Here is a 21250-nt window from a genome sequence, read left to right as displayed (position 1 = left end):
TGCTAAAATGCTTTAAAGAAAGTATTATATATGTATTATATATATTTTTATATATTTATATGCTTACTATATATATTTACAGATCTACATATAATTAGGCAAAGTAGAAATAACTAAACATGAATTCAATTGCAACATGAATGGTTGACTCTAAGGAAGCAGTTGTGTTACGTCTGGATTAACTGTTCCATGAACAACCCAGTATATTTTTAACATCTTACTATAGCTTTGTGGAATGAGTTCCTGCGCAGGGGAAGAGTGCCACTGGCAGAATTTTTTAGTATATTATTTACGTGCATGAACAAATCAAGACTCATAATAGTTCTTCCTTATACTTAGATAAAGTATGTTTCTGATTCCATTGATTTCAAAGGGACTTCATTTTTTTCCTCCAGTCCTTAATTATTAAGTACATAAATATTTATAAAAGCAGTCTTTCATCATCAATGCTTTTGACTACTATTCTGTTCTCCATGGACACATCCATCTAAGTGTTGATCAAACAGTGCTAAATTAGAATTATAAAGCATAGAATAAAAATAAAATTTATTCAAGAGTCTTTTCATGGAAGAATGCAAGTTGACTTTATTATTAGTTTAAGCTTATATTAGTTTTCTGCAAAGGTGAGGACATTTATCAAAAGGTGAGGAAATTATCAAAAAATCATAATTTGAAGTGCATTTATCATGATTCTTTAATTTAAATTTACAGTTTTTTTTCAAAAAAGTTCTTTAACTACTAAATGCTCATAATACAGAACTATGTAGAAAAAGTAAGAAATAGAAATTAGTTTTAGTTAGTTTGCAAACAGCGAGCACAGAAAGCTTATATATATTTATGAATAATGAAAACACATAGAAAAATGAAAACTAAATAAAATAAGATAAACTTTGACAAATGTTAAAACAAAATTCTAGTTGCTTTTACCTAGAATGTTTAAATGTCTCCTTTCTAGGGACAGGAAATATGTTGGATTACTCATATTACTCGTCCTTTGAAAAAAATGTAATTATGCCATTATGACATATGTAAGTAATTGCTTGTGGTTAATCAATATTCAACTTCAAAGAATTACCATGGCAATTAGTCCTATTCAGCAGCTAACAAGCAGCTACTTACAAAAACACTAAATAAATGAAAAGCCTTTATAGCAGCCTCACTAACATAGACTTGCCAAACTCAATCTTCAGAACACATTCTCTTACGCATCGATCTTTGTTTTCAATTCTTCAAAACATTCATTTTGCTTTTGAAACTTCTTGTCTTTGCATGAACATGATTTTCTTTAAGTGACAAGGATTTGAAGTCTTCCCCCTCTTTATAAATGAATACAAGCCTATAATATTGTGCTAGAATGTTTTCTTGATGCACTGCTTTACCTGAGTTTTATAAGAAATCAGCCGACTCAAAAGCTGATTTCTGATTTTACAGTCTTGTAGGGAAACTGCTCTGCTTCATTGAATTATAATGACATGATTATTTTTTATTTATTTTACAGCGTACGTGTGTGTGATCAACAAAAAAATACCAGTGATATAAGTAAAATCAAAATGTTTTTACTCAACATCTTTGATCTTTTTTAATCTTGTTCAATGTATTTGTTGCATCTTATGATAAAAAGAAGGTTGTAACTCATGTTAGCATTATACAGGCAGAATAGTGAGATGAACTGCATTTCCATACATTAATCATCAGACTAGCCTTTGAAGTAGAGGTAAATTGTTCAAGATACATTTATATAAATGTAGCTACCATTTTCAACAGCTACAAATATATTTTATATTGGAAAACAGTATTGTCTGGGAAACAGTTTTGAAGAATACACTTTTAAACATATTAATGTTTATACAAAAATAAAGTAGAAGAGCCATATGTAACATTAATTTTGCTTTCTTCACTTTCTGGATGTACTTCAGGCTACAGTGAGATTAGTAATGAAACATTACTTCTACTGAGATCATAATATCATCCTTAAATGTTATGTGCTAAAGCTAAAATTATGTTTTTCCATAAGGTATTTTATTAGTTACTATTAATGGATAATATAATTCTGGCATATTGTAGTTATGGTAGTGCAGGGTGAGATGAAGAAGGAGGTTAGCAGAACAGTCGTGCTCAACTTTCAGAGAGCAGACTTTGGACTGTTCAGAAGGCTGGTCGGAAAAGTCCCATGGGAGGCGCTCCTTAAGGGCAAGGGAGTCCATGAGGGCTGAGCACTCTTCAAAAAGGAAGTCCTAGCAGCTCAGGAGAAAGCTGTCCCCATGTTCTGGAAAAGTAACCGGTGGGGTAAGAAACCAGCGTGGTTGAGTAGGGAGGTCCTGAGAGACATCAATAGGAAGAAGAAGGTCTATGAGCTTTGGAGGAAGGGGCAGGCATCCTGGGTGGACTATAGGGAGGAAGCGAGAACGTGCAGGGGAAGAGGGCTAAGGCCCAACTAGAAATCAGATTGGCCAAGTCTGTGAAAGACAATAAAAAATCTTTCTACAAATATATCAACAGTAAAAGGAGGACTAGGGAGAATCTCCAGTCCCTACTAGATGCAGAGGGAACAACAGTAACAGGGGATGAAGACAAGACTGAAGTACTCAATGCCTACTTTGCTTCAATCTTTAATAGTAAGGAAAGTTGTTCCCTCTGTCTACAACCCCAGGGTTTGGAGGAGCAGAACGAGGTTCCCACAATCCAAGAGGAGGTGGTTAGAGACTTGCTTGCCCGCCTAGACGTCTACAAGTCTATGGGGCCGGATGGAGTCCACCCAAGAGTTTTGAGGGAACTGGTGGATGTGCTTGCCAAACCCCTTTCCATCATTTTCCAACAGTCCTGGAAGACTGGGGAGGTACCACTGGACTGGAGGCTGGCTGATGTCGTGCCCACCTATAAGAAGGGGCACAAGGCGGATCCGGGGAACTACAGGCCTGTCAGTCTGACCTCAGTACCAGGGAAAGTCATGGAGCAGGTGATCTTGAGTGCTATCACGAAGCACTTGCAAGAGAGCTGGGTGATCAGGCCCAGTCAACATGGGTTCACAAAAGGCAGGTCTTGCCAAACTAACCTGATCTCCTTCTATGACCAAGTGACTAGACTCTTGGATGAGGGAAAGGCTGTGGATGTAGTCTTCTTGGACTTTAGTAAAGCCTTTGATACAGTTTCTCATAGCATTCTGCTTCGGAAACTGTCAGCCTCTGCACTGGACAAGTGCACACTCTCCTGGGTGGAAAACTGGTTGAATGACCAGGTTCAGAGAGTGGTGGTAAATGGAGTTTACTCCAGCTGGAGGCCAGTGACAAGTGGTGTTCCCCAGGGCTCAGTGCGGGGTCCAGCCCTGTTCAATGTCTTTACCAATGACCTGGATGAAGGCATTGAGTGCACCCTTAGAAGTTTGCAGACGACACTAAGCTGGGTGGAAGTGTGGATCTGCTGGAGGGTAGGGAGGCTCTGTGAAGGGATCTAAACAGGCTGGACTGCTGGGCAGGGACCAATGGCATGAGGTTTAACAAGGCCAAATGCTGGGTCCTGCACTTGGGGCACAACAACCCTATGCAGTGCTACAGACTGGGAGAAGCCTAGCTGGAAGGCTGCCAGGAGAAGGACCTGGGAGTGTTGGTCGACAGCCGACTGAATATGAGCCAGCAGTGTGCCCAGGTGGCCAAGAAGGCCAATGGCATCTTGGCTTGGATCAGAAACGGCGTGACCAGCAGGTCCAGGGAGGTTATTCTCCCTCTGTACTCGGCACTGGTGAGACCGCTCCTTGAATCCTGTGTTCAATTCTGGGCCCCTCACCACAAGAAGGATGTTGAGGCTCTGGAGCGAGTCCAGAGAAGAGCAACAAAGCTGGTGAAGGGGCTGGAGAACAGGCCTTATGAGGAGCGACTGAGAGAGCTGGGGTTGTTTAGCGTGGAGAAGAGGAGGCTGAGGGGAGACCTCATTGCTCTCTACAACTACCTGAAAGGAGGTTGTAGAGAGGAGGGTGCTGGCCTCTTCTCCCAAGTGACAGGGGACAGGACAAGAGGGAATGGCCTCAAGCTCCACCAGGGGAGGTTTAGGCTGGACATAAGGAAAAAATTCTTCACTGAAAGGGTCATTAGGCAATGGAACAGTCTGCCCAGGGAGGTGGTTGAGTCCCCTTCCCTGGAGGTGTTTAAGGCATGGGTGGATGAGGTGCTGAGGGGCATGGTTTAGAGATTGGTGGGAATGGTTGGACTCTGTGATCCAGTGGGTTTCTTCCAACCTCGTGATTCTATGATTTGTAGAGTTCTGGCTGTTTCTTTTCTAGCATTTTGAAATGCTGAATGGATTGGAGAATAATCAGTAGAAGAAGTTAAGCACATGCCATCAAATTATACCTGCTTCTGGGTAGATAATGGAAGGGGAAAATATGGAGAATGCGCATGCTCAGTTATTTGTGTAAGAAACTGGTTTTTACTTTAGTCATTGGCTACATAGACTTTCATTCTATTTTACAGAAAAAAAGCTAAGAAGATATAGAGCTAAAAACAATTATTAACTTTAGTTTGAACAACGTATTTATGAAATGATACTGGGGAAGATGGATTGACTCAAAGTAAAATAGAGCAGCCTGGGATGAAACCAGTCACCTGATGGCAGTATTCAGCACAGTTATGTGTGAGCCTTTCTTTTTATTTTCCAAGTCAAATTCTTGCATCCAAAGATAGGAGTTCTGCTGAGGCCTATGCCTCCCTTCAGGGCATGCATTGTGTGGCTCAAAGGCACTTCATTCTGGGTGGTCTTAGAATACAACCGAGGTGGGACCCCACAGAGAGTCTCATCCAGTCATCTTTGGCTAGAAGGATGGTGGAATCACACTTATACCTCCAAAGTGGATGGAAGGTTTAAGCAGAAGGGAAAAAACCAGCAGTGAATGTGTTAGAATGTCCTGCAAGAATCAGTTCATTTTTTGAAAATTAATATGCCTCAATAATTGTGGAGTTCAGGAGTGGTATAGACCCTATAGAGTTCAGGAACTGCTTTTCCAAGTCTTGCATAGTCAGTTCCTAGTAGGTTCCATATGAGTACATAGAGAGGCAACCTCTGGTTCTTAAAAAATATATATATCTGTACAGTGTTAAAGAGATACTGCTGAGTAACTTGGATCAAGTTCAGGAACATTAAAACTTTGAGCTAATTAAAGCTGTGCCAGTAGAACATGGTGTACAGAATTGTGAACTGTGAACTGGATAAATTTCATATGGTGGCAGAGAAGCATTGCTTAGTGATATCTACAGTGGTGCTGTGATGTACAAGATTGTCTTCCTATGTGGTAGAAGTGGACCAACATGGTGCATTTTTCAGTATATATAACAGTTGAGTTGGTTTGGTTGTGCAAATGCTCCATCCCTAATACGTTATTCATACTGACTCCATTTGCATATGAGTCATATTCACTTTGAATTTGCCAGATGTCCATTTGTGTTTGTTTAAATAGTGAGATCATTCCATGAAGTGAACGGGACCTAAAAATATAGAGGGAAGACTGTTTAGAAAAACAAGATTTTAAATGCCTTACTTACATATTTTCATATCTCATGGTATATTATGCAAGAAGAAGCACAACAGTGTTGAGGCACTATTTTTAAAATAAATGTGTCCATTGCCAATATTTCATTAAATGATACATTGTATAGCAAAGCTTTATTGGATTTTATTTCCTGATCACTTTCTTCATTAATGGGAATGTTCTCCTTCTGAATACGTTCAAATATACCATTTTCAAAGCCAGCATCATTTTGCCGCTACTTGTTTTGTGTTATGTGAACATTCCAAGTCTTTTCACAGTGTTCTGTCATTTACTGCAGCTTGGAAGACTTTTAAAATGTACTCCTCAAGGCAAATCTTGTACAGAAACTGAGCAGACAAGGGGCAACTGAATTCTGAACTTTTATGTTATTGAATTTACATAAACTTTTAACAAGCAATAAACTTTTCTTATGTACAGAGGGAGACTAACAACTAACCACTTGAGTTCAACAAAGACTCCTAAAATGTGTACTTAATTCATTTGAGACTTTTAAAATCTTTCTCAAGCTTGAAGAAATTCTGGTTTGTTCACATTGCAGCCAATCAGAACACACATTAAACCGTTGTATTAGTACTTGATGAAATAAATTTAACTGTATACGGTTTGAAATTGCTGTCTTAGTAAAGAATGTTAACAAAAGCTTATCAGAACACACATCTGACCAGCTACTTTGATCTCTTTAAAGTAGACTCTACGAGGAAAGGCTGCTATAGAAAAGAAAAGGGAGAGTTTAGACAAAGCTCTTGGTCAAGGCTCAATAAAGATCTGTCTAGGAGTACAGATGATATACTATGCAATAAAAGGAAATCATTGAAAACCAGTTTCATGGTAAGGTCCTCTAACTGATGTATCTACCAGAATCAACATAATTTGATCATATAATAAGTTTAGAGAAAGAGGTTTCTCATGTTCTTTCTTAAGACCTAACAGATGATTTTATGTGCATTGCACTATATCTGCCCCTTTCCCAGAGGAATATGGGTCACAAGCACAAAAACATCTGCAAGCTTCCTTGTGAAAAATGTATGTTAAATATTGGACCAGAGAAGAGGAAGGTGGCAAGATTTCTTTCAAATCAGAAGAAATGCACCACCACGACAGTGGGTTTATGTTGTTCATTTGTTGAAACTGTCTTTTCTAAATACAGCTTCTTTAGAGTTTAGTTTGCTTGTTTAATGTCTTTAATTTTCTTGTCAGTAGCAGCTGTTACTTAAATATATCAAGAGCAGGCTTTTCTGAAATTTATTTGAACTAGATTTGCTTTAAAATCTGTCGTAAATCAGCGGGCTAGGTTCACATCAAGATATAAATGGAGCACTAATGTCTGCTTTTGTTATGAGATGCAAAAATTTGCACAACTCCTGGAAATCCTAGAATCGTAGAATCATAGAATAGTTTGGGTTGGAAGGGACCTTAAAGATCTTCCAGTTCCAACTCCCCTACCATGGGCAAGGATACGTCCCACTAGACCAGGCTGCCCAAGGCCCCATCCAGCCTGGCCTTGAACACCTCCAGGGATGGGGCATCCGCAATTTCCCTTGGCAACCTTTTTCAGTGCCTCACCACTCTCATAGTGAAGAAATTCCTCCTTATGTCTAGTCTAAATCTGCCCCTCTCCAGTTTATACCCATTGCACCTAGTCCCATCAGTACAAGCCTTTGTAAAAAATCCCTCCCCAGCTTTCTTGTAGCTCTTTCAGCTACTGGAAGGTTGCTATAAGATGTCCTCAAAGTAATCTCTTCTCTGGACTGAACAACCCCAACTCTCTCAGCCTGTCCTCGTGTGGGCTGTGCTCCAGTCTGGAGAAGTGCAAGCAGACATATTACTAAAGGAGAGTTTTATGATTGTGTGGCTTCTAGAAAATATGTGTGTGTTCTGCTTGTGACTAGATTTGACCTGTTCATCTCTGTTGAAACACAATGCCAAAATATTCAAACAACCAGAGCCTGGTTTTGAACATCAGAGGAACATAAAGAGCAGCAACGCACAGGGTCACGAAATGTTTCCCTTTGTGTATTCAATCACAGAGCTGCAGCTAAACCAGGTGCTAATTTTCACACAGAAGTGGGATAGTATCACTAATTTTGCCTTGCATTCTGTATTAATATATTTTTTACCTGTTATAAACCAAAATATCCATTCAAGTGATTGTTAGAGCAACTAACTGGACTGCTGAATGATGAGCATATATGTGCAGAGAAATACCAGAGAATTAGAGTTTTTCTTGGAAGGCATAATTAAAGATGTGGGTGCTAGCTACATGAAGCATGATATATTTAAAAAAATAAATACAGCCATTTGCAGATGGTTGCTAACAGTCTGCTAGGCTAGTTGCTGTAGTCTGCTAGGGCTTCATGGTCTTACATTAGCGTTTTGCTGGTGTGGCAGAGTTCAAGACATTGCCTGTGGATGTGTGCACAACAGTTTGACAAAAATGCAGAGCTGGGCTTCTTCTAAATTGCATTACTTCCTTTGTCTTCAGTGGCATAACTTTTATGTCTCACTAGTCTTGTACCAGTACCTTTCAGTCTCACCGTGTGTCATTGTTAATTTGCATTTAGTTGAATTTGCAGCTGATTGAAGTACAGTCAGGTTGAAAACATCTCTCAACTGTGATATTATCTATTTGACATTTGAACTTTAAAATTCAAATGAAAGGAATTCTCCAGTGCATTTTATTCATTAATGTTATGATATTAAGAAAATACCTTTTTGTGAACTGTATTTTTACATCACTTACATGGCATAACCTATTAAATCTTGTTACTGTGTTCTTGCCTTTTTTGGTGAGGAAGAAAGGGCCATTGTCTTTATTGCAAGTAAGTATAAAATTCACATTATTTGACAGTAGGGGACTCCAATAAAATGTTGGAATAAGCAAAGCAGGCAGAAAATATTACCACATTTCCTCTGGGAACTATTTAAACATACTCGTATTTAATTTAACGGTAGATTTTTAATTCTTGAATATGCAGGTGTATGCAGTATTCATATTAAAGCAGAGGCAGTATGCAATGGCTGCAATTTTAAGAGATGCTGTGGGGATTTACCTAGTGTGGCAACTAGACTGTTAAGCATTTTCCAATTTCTTGTGTAGAATTTGACAGCTGATGGAAAGTTACTTTTACCCTTATGGACATTTTATTTTGAAGAAACTCATATACTTCATTAAAAACTTGTTACTAAATTACACACGTAGAAGTTACTCAAGTTCTTTGTCATTGTTACATTTTTGCTGTTGAATAGCATTGAATTTTTGCTGGCAAACCCTAGCATTTATTTCCAGGTTTTCTTAAGGTTGATTTTATTTTTTTTTTATTTATTTCAACAGCTTGATCAAGTTGTCCGTCAGAGAAGTCTGTATAGTTTGGAACTTTTCCTGTCATGTGCACAGAAACAGTTAAGCGTTTTATTAAAAGAAGAGTCAACCACTACGGAGGAAAACACAAAGAATGACATTTTCAGTACCCCTGATACAGTGTGATTTGTGAAGCTGCAAAGCTCAATCCAGGAAATGACAAAAAAAATCTAATCATTTGGGATTGTATCATTGATTCAAGATTGATCTGAAACTATGCTTGATAGAAGTATTTGTGGATAGTGTTCATTTATTTATTTAGTTAGTTTACTATTATTATCAGATTACAAATGTGGGAGGGGAAAAAATCCCTGAAAAAAATTATTTTTATCTATGATTTTTCTTTCCTTATATTTTCTAGTAACCCATGATTGAAGTTATAGACAACTGCAGCAATGATGAAAACATTTCCATGTTATGTCTGTTTTAAATTTGGCATCATGTGTTCATGTACTTTATAAATATTTTTGATATTTAAAAAAATAGAGAAACCATTTAATTCAGTATAGATTGAATATAGATTTTGTCTTTCCAAAATATGTGTCTAAATGCATTGCCTCAGGTTGCCTGAGGAGCTTATTATTTCTTACTAATTTTCATGTGTAACAGAAAAATCAGTACTGAAACATAAGGGTGTTGACAGGCATTTCTTTAGTTATTTACCAACAGCTCTAGTTGTAGTAATGGAAAAAAACCTGAAAACTAAACAGTGCATCTTTTTAGAGTGCAAAATTTTGCCATAACCGATGTATAGTGTGTATTTAATTTCTGTTTTACAAAGCTAGAAAGTAATTTTGTCATGAAAGTACGATTAATGTGACTGACCTCAGTTTCAGGAAGATGATGTGTGTAATTATGTGGAGACTGATACTGCACTGCCTCAGTGGAATTTCTGACAGAATAAGGAGAGCAGCTTGCTGACCTCAGAAGCCCTTTCTAAACGCATTGAAGGAAGTAGAAAAACTCCCCACTGACATTATTGGACTTTGGATCAAGTTGTAGGTCTTTCTAGTCTTCTTTATGGTGGCATGGAGGGCCATTTCTGTGCCTACACTTTATTGATTGTAGATTCGGGGCCTTAGTTATAACAGAGAATCAAATACAGGAAAATAAATGTTTGTGCTTAGGAATGTAAATAAACTGAGAATGATATCTCTTATGATGAGCTTGTGATTCATTGGGGGACTTGTGGATATTTTTTACTGTGTTTCTTCCTATTCAGTGGTGGGGTTGGGGCTTTTTGAGCTGTTTTTTTGCATCAGCAGTCACTTTTCATAAAGAGCTTTTTTGTGGCAATAAGGGAACACCAAGTGGTTAATATATATTTGGCATTATGAAATATATATTGCAGAGAGTATAGGTTTTTATTTAAATATTTTTCTGTGCTTCATTTTTGTAATCAAAACCAAAGATTTTGTCTTCTGTATGCAAAGGTTCACAGAAGAAGTAAATAATGCTGTGTGAGGTAATGACCTCAAAATGGAAGAAAATCTAGTCTTCTTTTTGGGTATTTCTTGACTGACTGATCAGTTATCATTTCTTCTAGCAGACAAAAAAATACTTTAGTATTAATGAGTCTCCTACTTATCATTCCTAAGCCGGTGGAATTCTTGTGTTTCTTAACTGCACCAAAGATGGCACAGATATCCACATAGGATTTTGTGGAAAGTTGAGGCAGTGTAAAATGAAATCGATTTTCTCACAATCTATGTCAAATTATGGAAATGTGGTATGAGCAGATTCCTAGATGAACTTCAACATTCTTCTTTTTACTTCTAGGTCCGTACATGGAATAGTATTCCTTTTTACTAAATGCTTCAAAGTGTTTCCCATCAAAGCCAGAGCCTTAGTGGTATATCAGCATTCTCCTGCTAAAGAGTTTTGTATTCTGGCAATAAGTAAAAGCACTTGTTGGAGAAGAAGTGATTGGAGTCAGTAAGATTTCACTGGCAGCTATGGTGTATCTTTCCCATTAGAACAGCTATGGTGTATCTTTCCATCATGTGTTGTTTAATCTCAGCTTTTAAATATTGTGGTTGGCACAGAGAACTGTAGGTACTTTTTCTTACCTTAGACAGTTTGAGTCCTTTAATCTTGCTCTCTACCCTTCAAGCAAAACTGCAGAATTAGACCACAGACATACAAGACCAGTTGGATTACATTCAAAATTCCCGAGTTTCAGGGAAGGAATTTAGTTATCCAGCAGAAAAAGATATATCCAGTATGCATGCTTTGGAATACGCAATAACCTCCGTCATCTGCGCATCACATCCAGAGTTTTAAAGCTAAATTTTATTTTTCATTATTTCTGCCTAAACATAAGAGAACACAGTTTGTGCAGGTGGGGAAGAGAGAAGTCAGGGAGAAGTTTACAAAACCCAGTCTAGCTCATGACTTCATAATTATTATATTTTTATTCCTGCATACAAACTGAAGAATGATATATAAGAGAAAAGCCATTGCAGTAGAACTTTGTCTGCCTCTGAAGCATGGCAAGACTTATATGTAATGGGAGGAAGAAGAAGCCCTAGAACTAATTCTTATAGTCAAAATGCAAGAACTAAAATGTTCAAGCTACTGATTTTGGAGTCTAGGACATCACTAAAGCTCGTATAATCTACGTGCCTTGTATGTATATGATTGTATCCCTTATATTGGAAATAAACCATAAATCTTGTTACGTAAAGATGCATTTAAAACAATCATTTGTGTGTATTAAATGTTACCTAAAAGACAGGGTAACAGTAGATCCAGTGTCTTTCATTGCTGTCAAGCCCATTCTATTTTAACACTTCTGCTTGATGGTCTAGAACAAAGACTATCAGCACAATGGGATTTGTAACCAATAGTTTAGAAAGTTAATACTGAATATTCTGATACACATTTGTGTCATATTTCTGTATGTTTCTATTTGCTCCCTCTCTGCTTCCATGACAGAATTCTAGATTAGCTCTGAGACTATGTGCTTATAAGTTATTTACAAAGAAGAAATCATTTGCCACACACTTTTTGTATGCTGTCTGTAGTTAAGGTATGGGAATATTTGAGTTTTTCCCTTGCTCTAAGAATCTCATTAACAAATGACAATTGAATTCCTTGAAGTATTGAATTCTTTCACTCCATCGTAAGAGGCAGAACAAAGAAAAAGCAGTAGTCATTCCAGGGGCTGAGATCACACTTATGTTTTGAGATTTTTTTGCATCTTTACATTGGCATCTGATCAAAAGTCACTTCATGTCTTGCCAGCTCAGTAAATGGCAATTTTAATTCCCGACTGTCTGAAATTATCCATGTAGACATGACCTTAAAGGGCCTAATTCCTCTCCACACTGAAATTCCCTTACAGGACTCTACACTCTCCTTTCCACTGTGTATTTTTTATATCCACATATTTGAGTTTACAGATGGAGGGAATATGTGATAAAATTTCATTTTGTTTCCTAGCAGGAAATAGCCACTGATAAAAGTTATTCATCAAGGGGATGATATAATTTATACTCACTTTCAGACCATGTATAGTGACAATGCAGTTATTAAATGGAATCAGCACGTCCATTAAATGTTAATACTGCTGTTTAATTTGGGTCACATTTGAACAGGTGAGCATCATGGGGAAGCCAGCTGAGTTGCACTCTTTTTGGCTCAAGTTTTGTATTTGCCTTTGAAAGCGTATGCTTCATTAGCTAAAGGAAAGCGCTGAGGTGTGTAAACCTCTCATTGTAGACATCGCCTAAGTTGCCTACTACATCACTTGCCATAGTGATGTAGTAGCTAAAAATGCCCTCATCAAGCTAACTTATATGTGGAGGAAAAGGTCAATCTTGCTTTATGGTGTATACATTTCTGTGGGAAGCATTGCTAGCATTACATTATAAAGAAAGTAATGACCCCAAAGTGGCGAGATCCAACTGTAGGTGCTGGTGACAGCACAGATTTAGCAACACAAAATAAAGATTACTGATTTTTTTGATTGATCTTGTTTATTGTATAGTGTGTGTTCTAAATTTGTTGTATCACCTTTCAGTGGTAAGGCATGCCTGTCACGATAATAGTTATTATTATCCTGTGCTAATAACAATAACTACAATTTCCTGTGATAAATATGGTATCAGTAATTTATCCACATCCTAAATGTTGTGTAAGTAGAGCAATTTCACTATGCGTCAGAGATTCACATTTGTTTACGTTGCCTGTAATTCCTCATACTTCAGACTTACAAAACCAGCATTTTTTAGATGCTTTCCGTTGTCTGGCTTGGATAATAAGATATACAGTTGGCAAGTTTTAACAGGTTGACAGTAAACACTAGTTAAAAAATGAAATGTTTTTTAATACACATATCCTAAATCAATTTTCCACAAAATGCTGCAAATTTATCTCTCTCTCTTTTTTTTTCCAGCTTTGGTAACATATCTGTATGAGTAGTCATTGATGTTTATTCTCTTTCTTCAAGTTAAAATATTTTGTCTTCTCACAAACACCAAAGGGATTTGCACTTCTCTGAGTTTAAGATGAAGCTTGTCTTAACTGATCCACTTTTCAATGTAATGGTGGGAGGCCCTTCAGCCAAGGGAGCAAAAGAATTGTTTTTGCTGAGTGAACTTTGAAAGATGTTTCAGTTCTTATACTACTACCAAATTAGGGCATCAGTTAAGACTTCATATGGATCTTGCTACATAAATTTTCTGAAAGCTAGCTGGTCATGATGTTATGCGGCCAATCTCTATTTTCATGGCAATAATTTTAAGAATTCCATTACTTAAGCATGCCGCTCTTTTATTGTGACCATAGATTACATATTTAGAGAGTGAGTGTGAAGTTCTTGCTTCCAGGAGGTCAGCAGGAATTCTGCTGTTATTTATTTCCAGTTCAAAATTTCATCCTTCCTGACATCTTTTGCTACAATGAATATAATACACAGAGCTTTGCCTTTATAGAGTTCTGGATATGTACTGAGAACTTATTTCAAGAGCTGTTTTCATGATCAATTCTATGAAGAAAATGTCAGCATTTGTTCTGTTCATGGTGTAGTGGAGAATGGAGATGACCTGTTGGCTGAGGCATTGACGAGGGGATATGTGTGTCTCATTATTACTATACCACTGCTAAGTAGAATGTATTTCATATTCTTGATGCAATCAGTTGCTTCTTCCTTGGTACATAGGAGCTAATAGTGGATAATATTCCCTGCTGAATTGCCATGAAAAACACATTTGGTTATATCAACAAAATCACTATCACAAAGATATAAATGAGTCCATTTTAGTATGAAGCTTGGCAGTAGTGTAAACATGAAGGTAAATGTGTGGTGCCAGTATTTGTTTTATATTCCTTTGACTGCTAGTTTTACGTGACAAAGAAAATGAGGTCACTATGAAATGCTCCATCTCCTGCAAATTCAACTGGCTGATGTATTTCACAGCTGGACAGTATTTTGATAAATAGCTGGGTGAATCTTAGTAAGTTTGTCAGGGTTAAACAGTCGTACAGATGAGGGCATCTTGCTTTTTTTCTGGATTATTTTCAGAATGAGTCAAAAATGGTCCTGGAGTGTCAGCAGTCAAGGATTTCAGCAGTTGCCTGAATACAAAAGACCTGCATTTGATCTGTTTGAATCAATAACATTGATGTTGGAAAGCATGATTATTTCAGAAAACTGTTGATGTAGAATTTTCCAACTCCTGTGTCTTTAAGCGTCTTTTGCGTATTTTTCATGTTTTTTAACCTAGGACGAAAGGGACGGTGTTTTCATAAATTTTTATTAGCATGATGGTGAAACAAAAGGAGGAGTTCTAAGCTCCTAAGGAGCTCTGTAACGAGTTGTAAGAGAGAGAAAAGACATGATTTCATAGAGTAGAGGGGGATGACAGATTCAAATGATAAGTGCAGACCAGGGGTTCTGAATCCTTTAAAGAGTACTTTTCCTACAGCCTTTTCAGATGTAAACAGCAAAATGAGTCAAGAAAAAAAGAAAGGTGAAGATTCGTATATCTGCTGTGCAGTTTAAAGAGTAATTGGTTTCAGAATTCAGAGCTTCTCAAGCTTAACAGTGCTTTCTGTCAGGACCTAATCAGTTTAACCAGAAGGTCTCATCTCTTAGAAAATAATATTGCACGAGAATCAGCTCAAAATGAAGTCTAGCTTTGTAAAGCTTAAAAGCTTTGCAGGGTTGACATGTTGAGACCCAAATGCATTTGTATTGACATTAGTATAATACAAATGTCAATAGAGTTTCCTGGACAAAATGTTTTGGGAACTTCTTTAGAGCAATGGTGCTCACTAGGGATAAAACTGTCACACAACAGTGAACATACTCTTGCTTGATTGTTACTCAAATATTAAAGAAAAAATGTATGTGCATAATGGAGAAGTATTTAAATATAAATAAAATGGAAAGGGATAAATATAAATAAAATGGAAAGGAATCCAGGTGTTATGTTCAAGAATAATATATCATCTATTCATCTTCTTGGGAATAAGAAGTGTGTTTAGGTCTCAGACAAAATAATTTTTCGTTTGCAGAGATAGGAATAAAAATTCCTGTAAGCTCAAGACAGCAGTGGAGAAGATCTACAAAAGGCTGATAAGTTAAAAATTTCTTGAATGAAAAGACTACTCAGAAGAATACAAATAACTGTAAGCAGGACCAGCACCAAATTGTACTCAATTTGATTATATCCTTATGTAATATAAATATCAGCTATAATGTGTATGTGCAGTTTACAAGACAATTTTGCTTCAAAAAATTCTTCAGAGTGAGTTGAAGGAAGGCATGTTGAGGTCATCCGCCACTGTATTTAAGAAGGATTCAAATGGGTGGTTGCTTTGTTTATTCTATGTCAGGGCCAAATGTTAGTACCTATCCTGATGCATAAGCATCCAGAAGTGCCTGCTGGTTTTCAGAGAGCAATCATATAGCACAACTGTATGTCTGTACCAAGTAGATGTTTTAATCATATTTTTCCTGTTGATTAAATTTCAATAAATCAAGTAAGTGGATAAAAGTCTCTTAAGTACCTTGTACAGTGTTGGTGTCATGAATAATTTAATTACAGTTGCCCTCAGGACAAAGCTCAGAAATGTCAACCAAAACTTTTTTTAAAAAGTTTTCTGCGTTCTAGTCAGAATCAATTCATACTTTCTATTCTTTCTGTTGCTGACCTCAGTGAAATGGATACTGTTTTTCTTTAAATAAGACAAAACTGGACTGGCAGATTTGCTTGGTTTTATTAAGAAAGCCTGTTGGTCAGTAATTTTTTTGTACTGCTCTGAAAAATACATATTATTATGAAAGAGTCAGAAATCAACTGGAACAGATGTGTTCTTGCTGACTTGCAAGTTGAAGTTTATTAGTGGAATTTACTCCTGCTGTTAATCAACATGGCTAGGATCTTGCTCATTGTTTCTAGCTAATGTCTTGCCTTCTTGACAATGGAGCTTTGAAAATCAACTACACCACCCTCAAAAAGGGCTTTCTGACAAGGAAAGAACTTTCCATCCTGGTGCCCAGCTGGGGACACTGCTCCCATCTCCAAAGATGTCATCTTGCCCGTTTCTTTCACTAGATCTATCAGCCTGCTCAGAATGTGTTTTGAGCCTTGGAGGGAAATTTTTTGTCACACTTACAGAGTGGCAATACATCTTGTACTCAGCAGTGATTCGTGACATGCTGTGTATTGACATTTTAACATTAAATTTTATATAGCTGCCTCTTGTGCATTGTATTAAAGATGCTTCAGAGACTATACTGAAAAGAAACTGTCTGTAGGAAAAGATCTTGAATCTTTTTTTCTGTTTCATTAGTGAAAACTGCTGGTATACATCTTTGCACAGTGGAGGAGATTGTTAGTACAGGAAGACTTTCAGCTCTCTTAATAAAAGGTATTATATGTATCTTACTGTGCCTTCAAGCAGGAGTAATGTGCCCTTAGCATTTAAAATTGGCTGATGAGATAGAATTACTCAGAGGACTGGGTTTCATTCTTCTCCTCAATTCAACATGTAAGTGCTTGATAATACCATAAAATCCTAAATAGTCAAACATTATCATCAAATATTCCAACATCTTCAGATATTTTTGAAAGTAATAGACTGCTTTTAGTCATTTTAATAATAAATAAATAAGATCTTTTAGTGTGCCTTACAGTTTTTAACTCCTTACCATTCAAGCTTTCCCACAGAAATGCAAGTGCTGGAAAGCCTTTTATCCCCTGTATAAGATCTAAGATTTACAGTGTCCCAAAAGGTAAGGTATTAAGGAAAACATCAAATATTGTAAATTTATGATAAAGTCACCAGCAGAGAAGCAATGGTTGGGGTGAGTCAGTGGTTCACCTGAAGCAGGGTGTCACACTATTGCCCTGCTTCTCTTGTCCAGTTGTTAACTTCAGTGCCATGTTCATAATTTCACTTGCCCCTCAGGGTGATGATTTGTGGTTAGTTCTCAGGTTGGGTTTACACCAATGCTGTCTTTTTGTGATCTTACAGTCTTCTGTTACTAATGAGAAAAGATAAGCATCACATTATTCTGTGACGTTGCCCTACATTTCATAACCTCAAAACTCTTGACAAACATTTTAAACATTTTTTATTTAGATTACTCAGACAGATAGGGACTGCTCTACTTTCTTACAAGTTCTACCTCTGTAGAATACTAGTAGGAAACTAGAAGGGCTTAACTTTGAAAAAAAAATCATAAATCCCAGCTCAATCTGAGTTGGTAGACTGCTTCTGCTGTGATCACTGGAGCAGTAGCCTGTATGTTTAGAGTGTGGAGTCTTCACTAGTTCTTGTTGACAGTCTGCAACAAATGCAACTGAAGTAATTCAGACCCTGAATTAATCACTCCCACATTATTTGGCTTATTACATGCCAAACTGACAAGCTGCTAGGCAGCGTGGGTACAGATAAGGCAAAAATGTGGAAAATGACAACTGCTCTGTGTGTCTAATTTTTGTTAATGATCCTGTTTCTTCACATTAGAAAGTCCAAGTCTTACCTCATTCTGATACACAAGAAAATATGATAAAATGTGCAGAGCTGATATGATCAAAACATATTGTCAATGAGTACTGCTGAGGAAAGATGATAATTCTTTTCCCTATTGATCACCATGTGGATCTATCTAAACTAAGGTTAAAAATAAAGAACATAAGTAGAAGTGTTTAATCATAAGTCCTCAGCAGAGACTGAAATTTTTAAAGCATGTTGGGTCCTCAGAGAAGTTCACTAAAGCAAAGACAATGCAATGGGCTTTGACTCATCAGAGCACACTGAATACAGTGTTTTCCTGTCAATTGACTGGAAAACTAAAAGAAAAATGGCTGGTTCTCATTGTATAAATCAAGACCAAAGGTCAGCTTGTGTTTGTGTATGGAAAAGGGGGAAAATCTGTGGCAGAATAATGATCCATCAGCAATGTAGGAAGTGCTTATTTAGTACTGTAAATAAATAATTATTTGATAGTGAAATAAGACTGAATTAATAATATTCAGTGGAAGACTCTTCTCTCCAACCCTGTGATGTTTGACGTGTAAGACATTGGAAATTGAATAGATGGCCTTACTGGGAAGTCTTGGTTTATTGTGATGTCAAGAAGTCCTGCTGCTATGCATTTCTCAAGGGAAGCAGCATTGCAGAGAGCAGAAGGAAGGTACCACAAATAGCCCATCATCATTAGGAATCTTACTGGGACATTAAAAAAACTAGATAAACTCGCTTAGAACAGTCAGGCTTTCATTCAAGAAAGGCCAAAACACTGCATGGGCGGTAAGATGTGACGAAAAGAAGACTGAGAGACAGCTCTGTGGGCAACAAGCCCAAAAGAAAGAAGGGAAGGAGGAGCTTCAGGCACCAGAGCAGATATTGCCCTGCAGCCCATGGAGGACCACATGCTGGAGCAGATGGATACTTTCTGAAGGAACTGGAGCTTGTGGAGAGCCCATACTGGAGCGGGTTTCTCCTGAAGGACTGCAGCCCATGGAGAAGACCCACACTGGAGCAGGGGAGCAGTGTGAAGTGGAAGGAGCACCAGGGAGGAGCTATTACAGATTGACACCATAAACCGCTGTTCCTCACTCTCCTGCACTGCTTAGTAGGGAGGGTCTAGAGGGCTTGGGAATGAAGGAGTGAAGTTGAGCCTGGGGAAGAAAATGGAGGAGGGAGAAGAAGTTGATTAAATTTTGTCTTTGATTCTCACCATCCAGCTGGATTTTAATCAGCAATAAATCATTTCCAAGTCAAGTCTGCTTTGCCTACTGATGGCAAGATGATCTTCTATTTACCTTGACCTGTGAGCCAAGATCAGCCTACCAGACATACACTTACACTGGGGCCTTTGTGACTCCAGTCAGGGATGGAAAGCCAGTCTGAGTCTCCCATAGTTCTTACCTTATGTTGTTATTTTATCAGCAAGAACTATAAGTGTAAGAACAAAGGAAAGAAAGAGAACGAGCATAGTCTAGAGGAAGAGGCTGATGTGCAGCACCAGTCATGAGGAGGACCGCTTTCAGGTCAGAAGTCCTTTCTTCCAATGCATGCATTTTCTTATGAGAGACCCAGCAGTGTGAGACAATGGCAAAGAGAAAGTTGGGTGAACTCAGCTAGCACTGAGATACTCCATCCTGAAGGTTAGAACACTGGATGAGAGAAGATAAGATAAGGGAACGGCAAAGCAGGTGATAAGAGAAGAATGAGTAAGCATTGGGAGCTGGCACCAGAGAAGTCAGCAAAGTGGGGACTGAACTAAACGAAGAGTGCGATGGTGTGATAATGAAGACCACAAACAAAGATATCAGTGACCAATGCTGAAAAGAATGAAAATGGTGGTTACTGAGAGAAAGTCTTGACAGGACTAATAAGAAAGAAAAAACAAACAGTGACCATTCAGATGTAGAGCTAGGGTTGGGATGGGGGCAGGGAGGCAGGGGATTAGGAAAAGAGAATGAACTGCTGTGTAATATTTGCCTCCACACACGCACTATTAAAGTTGGAGAGTGGTGCTGAAAGAGATTTAAATAGAGCTGATTTCCTGAGCTTGTAATGAGTCCATGCACTTTGGGTTTGGCTGATTTTTTTTCCCATTTTTGTTTCTCTCTCTCTTTTTTTTTTTTCCACAGAAAGAAGAAATAACATTTTCAAACCAACTGTAGCTCTGCTCCAAATCAGTTTTAAGATTCTAGTTTGGGAATGACAGGATCAAATTCTCACAAGCCTTCTCAGGAGATTATGGCCCTGAAAAGATTAAGATATTTCTGCTGTCTTGATCTGGATCCAGAAATTCTTTCCACTTCTGAATCTGCTTTCCAGCCAGAGCTGCTAAGGTGTATTTGAATCAGTAGATTAGACTCCAAGAAGTTGTTTTTCTCTCTCCTTTGTCCTCTTCTCTCCTCCTATGTCCTAAATCCCACCACTCGCCAAAGCTTCACTCCCTCCTGTCTCTACCTTGCTGCCAAAATAAAGGAAAACAAAAACCTCACAGCTCACTCTCCTTTTTTTAATAAGATCAGATGTTGAGGCTTTGGGTTTTTGACGCATGTCTATATGAGGTAAAAACCACTCAGGTTTTTTCTTTCCAGTCTTAAAACCTGATGTTTCTTTGGGTTTGTGGTAAAAACAGATTAATGTCCTCATGTATTCCCAATAACAAACATGTTAATTTCTTTTTCTTTTGCAGTCAGTTTTTGCATTGATTCTGCAGGATCACACAGCCTACTGGGCTGGTTGAATATCTGGTCTTAAACTAACATACGTTTTACTAGGTTCTTAAGAGATCCTGCTGACTTCTCTTTTCTGCTGTGTTTTTGGATTGCCATGGTATGATGCTGTCAAACAGAAATATCATTGTCTGTCTGATTTTCTTTTCATCTACTGTCAAAATACTTCACAAAGGGGCACTCAGCTTTAAAGACAGGAAGCACAAATACATACACACACGCAAAGACACATTCACCCATCACAGATATTGTCACAATGACCTAATCAAGCATTCCATTTAGGAAGCTGTAGTTGAAGGCAGAGGAGGAGTTTTGCAAATCAAAACTTGACTGCAGATTTGCTTGAGCAGTGAGCCACTTGAGTAGTCATAAGCCAATAAATTTGCACCTCAGTTTACTGCGCTGTAAAAATAAAGTGGCACTGAAATGTTTACAAGTTGAAACATTATTCTGGGAACATACTGAAGTGTTTTCTACTTCAGGTGACTATTGATAACCATCATTTTGACTGCATCTCACAAATTCTTATTCAGAAATCTGCCATTCCCAGCAGCCCAGCTCTTGGAGCTTTCCTCCTTTTTCATCATCTCAGTTTGCTTGTATGGGACTTTGTGGCTGTTTTCTTTACACTGGGAAATCTGA

At 37.7% G+C, this 21250-nt stretch overlaps 1 protein-coding gene across 5 annotated transcripts in view; it reads left to right on the top strand.

The window, feature by feature from the left end:
- CCDC91 (coiled-coil domain containing 91) overlaps window positions 1–20348 on the top strand; it is a 150655-nt gene extending 130307 nt beyond the window's left edge. For 3 of the 5 annotated variants that reach the window (XM_069864529.1, XM_069864501.1, XM_069864510.1), the window contains one exon: window positions 8868–10350. In XM_069864529.1, the coding sequence (XP_069720630.1) occupies window positions 8868–9020 (153 nt within the window). In that variant the 3' untranslated portion in view covers window positions 9021–10350. Of the gene's footprint in view, window positions 1–8867; window positions 10351–15416; window positions 15833–20011 lie in introns of those variants that run through there. The other 2 variants (XM_069864538.1, XM_069864546.1) reach the window with 2 other exon arrangements.
- The last annotated feature ends 902 nt before the right edge of the window (window positions 20349–21250 follow it).

This window comes from Phaenicophaeus curvirostris, chromosome 1 (assembly GCF_032191515.1).
Source record: "Phaenicophaeus curvirostris isolate KB17595 chromosome 1, BPBGC_Pcur_1.0, whole genome shotgun sequence".
Taxonomy (NCBI): domain Eukaryota; kingdom Metazoa; phylum Chordata; class Aves; order Cuculiformes; family Cuculidae; genus Phaenicophaeus; species Phaenicophaeus curvirostris.
Note: the sequence above shows the minus strand (reverse complement) of the source record. Positions and strands in the feature narration are given on the sequence as shown.